This window comes from Elephantulus edwardii, unplaced genomic scaffold, assembly GCF_000299155.1.
Source record: "Elephantulus edwardii isolate Elephantulus edwardi_28Jun2011 unplaced genomic scaffold, EleEdw1.0 scaffold00183, whole genome shotgun sequence".
Classification (NCBI taxonomy): domain Eukaryota; kingdom Metazoa; phylum Chordata; class Mammalia; order Macroscelidea; family Macroscelididae; genus Elephantulus; species Elephantulus edwardii.
In genome coordinates this window covers 1,715,445-1,720,177 of record NW_006399933.1, presented here as the reverse complement: position 1 = coordinate 1,720,177, position 4,733 = coordinate 1,715,445, and the positions used below count along the sequence as shown (strand labels likewise).

The following is a 4,733-nucleotide window of genomic DNA, read 5'->3' as shown; positions in this document are numbered from 1 at the left end:
TCGCAGTCTGATTTTGCCACAACTCTTCTTATACTTTATTTTTTATTTTTTTAGAGTGATTTGTTTCAGTTTATCAAAAAAAGACCCAATAAAACCAAAACTAAACACTAAGGTCTTCAAATTTTCCTTATAATATCTATAAAACTTCATGGTTATCAAATCAAAAGGGGGTTTTTAATCTCATGTATTGATTACTTTTGGTGCTAAGTAATGAAAAGAAAATCAATATATAATAGAGATAATGCCCTAAATGTAAAACCAGAGTCATTGATGTGTAATTACTGTAATAAACTACTCACTAGTCTCAAGTTTCCTCTTTGGGCTTTTTTATCAAGATATGTGGAACATATGAGAAACTAGTAATGTCTGTTATTTAGTTTTCAGGAAAGCTTCCTTCCATCCAAGGAAGTGACTAATTTTTAATTTCACACTAAAAAAGAGCATGGAAAGGAAAAACAGAAGAAGACTGTTTCGTTGTAAGAAATAAAGGTGAGTCTTATTTAGACAGGAAATATATTCTAGGTATTCAGAGAAAGAGTCAAATTGGAAACATTTGAAAGTGCTATGAAAATATGAAAGATGTTCATGCTAGTGTTGTAGATTTTCCTTCTCTGCATGAAGGAGGTTTACTAATAAAATTACAGAGACAATGTGGCTTGAGTTGTGACAGCAGAACTGCAAAAAGTTAATATGAGTGAAAGGTGTCAAAGGGTTCATTTAAACCCCTTCCGTTAATACAATTTTGCCCTTGTTCTCTTAGTCATAAAATATATGTCCCGTATTTCCACCACTATGATCTACCCAATCTTCCTTTTTTCTTTTTTTGTATGTATGCCTTTATTTCTCCATTGTTCATGGAAACATGCACAATCCATTATCTTGGGAAAATAAAGGCATTCAATGAAAATAATATAGAATATGAGAAATCCTTCAAAAAGTAGAGGAATTCATACTGAAATCCCACTGATTGGAGATTAGAATTCTGTTCATCCTATGGATCATCCTTCAGAAAATTTATCTTCACTCATGATTTTGCTAGCAGTTTATTATAATCCAGATTATGTTTTTAATAGGTAGATGGCCAATTGGCAGCTATTTACACTCTAGTGAATAAAGCTTCATTATATTTCACCTACTTTTTTAATGTGATTGTTGTTCTTCCTTTCTAGGGGGATATGACATTTCTTCAAAGCCAGAATGTATGGCTCTCTTTTCTTCAGTATCATATAACAAATCCCATCTGCATACATTCCCATTAGGATACACTATCCATCATGATGTTTCCCATATCTTAATAAAATAATTTTCCATATCTTACTAGACTTTTACTAAGTATATCTTGGCATATATTCTAAAAACATTACTGAGAACCAACTTATCGGTGTGGATATGCTGCTTCTAGCAAGCCATAAGGATTTGGGAGGAACATTTAAGTCCCTGAATAAATCAATGCTTCAGTACACTTAAATACACCCTCTGTGGGTTGGAAGAATTGTACATCTCTCCAAATTCCTAAAGCATGTTCCCGAATGAACAGTTCTGGAAACTCCTGTTGATAATATGAACCCGCTGAATTTGTGTCTTCCCTCCAATTTTTGCCCAAAGGTGTCCATTTCAATAGTGGAATGATAATACCTGTTCACAAGAACACAGGACAACTGCATGGTAAACGCCATGCTTAATGGATATGTCAGAGAAAATTACAACCTTCCCCTTAATTTGATGTTTGCTTAGCTCCACTATGTACACAAAATAATAAATTCAAAAACTCAAACTCAAAAACATTTACAAATGTAAAGCCCCTAATCTGAGGAAAATTCGTATACTTTGCAGTTGCAAATTTAATTCTTGAAACATTTACTTATTTCCCCCTTACTATCTCATATTCCCTATCCATAACCTTAATCAGATTATTGTTCTTGTGCCTCAGCAAAGCTGCCTGGAAAGCATTTATGAGTTAGTATAAGGGATGTACGAAACAGAAGACTGTCTATCTGCAGGTAAATAATGCTTTCCTTAAATTAAATAGACAGCGCCATAGCCGCGGCTCTCGGAAGCTCATCCAGGTCCCTGTGATGCCTTCTATTCCGCTTCTTCTTCATCTCCTGCACGTGCTTCCACTTGGGGCTGCCCTTGTTTCGCTGTCTCCGCTTCTCTCGGTGCCACATCTGTTCGCAGTACTGGTCGAGGCTGAAGTTGGGGCTGCTAAGGATTTGCATGTAGTCTTTGTATCTCAACCGTGACTCAGCCAACAGATCCTTGACCTGCCCCTCCTCATTCTCTGCCCTCTGGGTATTTTCCATCTGTTCATTTTCAATGACATTCAAAGTCAGCTTCACTATGGTGTGGATGAAAGTGTGCTCCTGTGCTTTGCAGTAATACATCCCAGAATCTCTCTTCTGCAAACTGCGAATCAGTAGCCCGTATTCGGTTTTGATGATCCTTTCATCAGGTTTCAGCTGCAGAATTGGAAAATATAGGTAATAAATTAAAAACAGAGAGGGCTACATGCAAATGAAAACACACAACAGAGTTTTACTTAGATGAACCTAAAAGATACATTCTTCATCTCTCTGTCATCAGATATAATCTCGTCAGCCACAAAGAGGATGAGAATATTCAGCTAAAGGCCCCAAACTACAGCCTTGATTGTTCTCTTTTTTGCATTTTATTAAGTCTAATGAAACCTTTGGAATAAATTTAATTTTTCTTCTACTCCACAGATAGAAATGAAAAGCTATGAAAATAAATGACTGGAAATGATTAACTGACCTACTGAGTCGAATTCAGACACTGATTGGTGCACAAGGAACCCAAGTTTATATCTGAGATTCAAAGCCAGATAGTAACACTGAACAGTTATTGTGCTGTAAAAAAGATGCAAAGTCTAGTGCATGCTGCCACTTGTATACTAGACCTAGGATTTCAAAAGGAATCTACTCTCTTTTTAGATAACACAAAAGAAGTGATCCAAATAGCATATGGAAGCTGTAACTGGTAAAGTCAAGTGGGAAGGCACGCTTGTGCACTGTCTTCAGCGCTGTAACTAAGTAGGACCAGAGCTGGAAGTTTAGCAACATTTAAAGCTGAATTTCTCTTTTTTGCTATGGATTGAATTTTGATACCATGTGCATATTTGATACTTGAGACTATGTCATCTGTGGAAATATTTGCCATATTTCAGGATACTATAACATGGTAATGTGATTTCACGTGTGAGAAAACACAATGGACAAAAAGAACTAGCCTGAAATGCACTGGTCTTTACCCTTTGAAACAATATTATTGAAAGACAATTCAAACATTTAAGCTTGCCTGGCCCACAGTCAGGCACAAATAGTGACTGTATCTTCAGTAAAACTGGTAACATGCTACGGACATAAGGGTCCTGTTTAATGCGGAGTATTGTTGAGTCACTTAGCGTTAAGTGGAGTAACAACAACAACCAAGAAATTTGGACATTTTCCCAGTTTACACATCTGCCCCTATGATGTAGATTTTCAATCGATGGAAATCATGGAGGCATTAAAAACAGCTAAATTAAATTTATTCAGAGTGGGTGGACCCAACCCTGAATCTTTGTGTGAAAAATATTTAGGAAAAAAATTCTTCCAATTTTGGAAATATAAGAAAAGGGGGAAAAAAAACCCACCTCTGGCTTCCAGCCCAGTTAAGAAGTAGATGGTGAACCACCCTCTGTGCCAGAAAAGTGCAGCTGGTAGGGTAGCACACGAGGCCAAAGGCAGGTCACAGCTCTGCTCGCTGGTTAATGAGGCTGCCTGTCCTCCTCTCTGCCTTTGCTCTACACCGTCCTCACAGACTAAGGATTTGTTTTGTTGCATTTCCTCCCCTTCGTTCTCTTACTTAAAAGGATATTTACAACATCTGTTCTAATGGAGTTCCTTCAAAGTCCCAAATATTCTAAAATATTATTGTAGGACAATCTAATTTTGAATTTATTTACATACTCAAACCATAGATATTTCATGCCCTGTTATATATCTATATCTATTTATATCTGTAAAATAATCCCATAGTAAATTTGAGTTAAGTATCCCGGAACATGCACCCATAACCAAGTTCTCATTCTTATCCTCTTTGCTTCCTATGATGACTCATCTGATTTTGTTGACTGGTCTCTCATTTATCAAGTTGATGATATAGCATGTGAGTAGGGGTTTAGAGTAAACCCCTTACAAGTTAAAGTATGAAGTAACAATATAGACTTTGCCATGTTTCATGAAAGGCAATGTCCTGAAGACTTATTTCTATGCTTTTCTTAATAAAAAGTAGCTTTGGTAACTAGCATAGTAACGAAAGTGGCTAACTTCAGTTCTGGTTCATCTCCAGATTTCCTTTTCATAGGTGTTACTCTTGCTAATGTTTAAATAGCGCTTAATATGACTTTTAGAGAAAAGACCAAAATGGATGTCAGAAGAAACTCTGAAGATTGCACTGGAGCGTAGAGAAGCCAAAGCAGAAGGTAGAATTCAAGACACTAAAGAGCTGAACAGAAGATTCCAAAAGGCTGCTCGGAATGACAAAGTAAAATACTACAATGAAATGTGCGAGGAGCTAGAGTCAGAAAATCAAAAGGACCGGACTCGCTCAGCATTTCTTAAGCTAAAGGAACTGAAGAACAGATTCAAACCTAGGGTTGCTGTAATCAAGGATGCTTTGGGCAGAACATTAAATGATCCAGGAAGTATTAAAAGAAGATGGAAGGAATATAC

At 36.6% G+C, this 4,733-nt stretch overlaps 1 protein-coding gene across 1 annotated transcript in view; it reads right to left on the bottom strand.

Annotated features, from left to right (window-relative positions):
* Positions 1 to 1,998: 1,998 nt before the first annotated feature.
* SEMA3D (sema domain, immunoglobulin domain (Ig), short basic domain, secreted, (semaphorin) 3D) overlaps positions 1,999 to 4,733 on the bottom strand; it is a 179,451-nt gene continuing 176,716 nt past the window's right edge. The window contains exon 17 of the mRNA XM_006896139.1: positions 1,999 to 2,459. Coding sequence (XP_006896201.1) covers positions 2,022 to 2,459 — 438 coding nt within the window. The 3' untranslated portion in view covers positions 1,999 to 2,021. The remainder of the gene's footprint in view (positions 2,460 to 4,733) is intronic.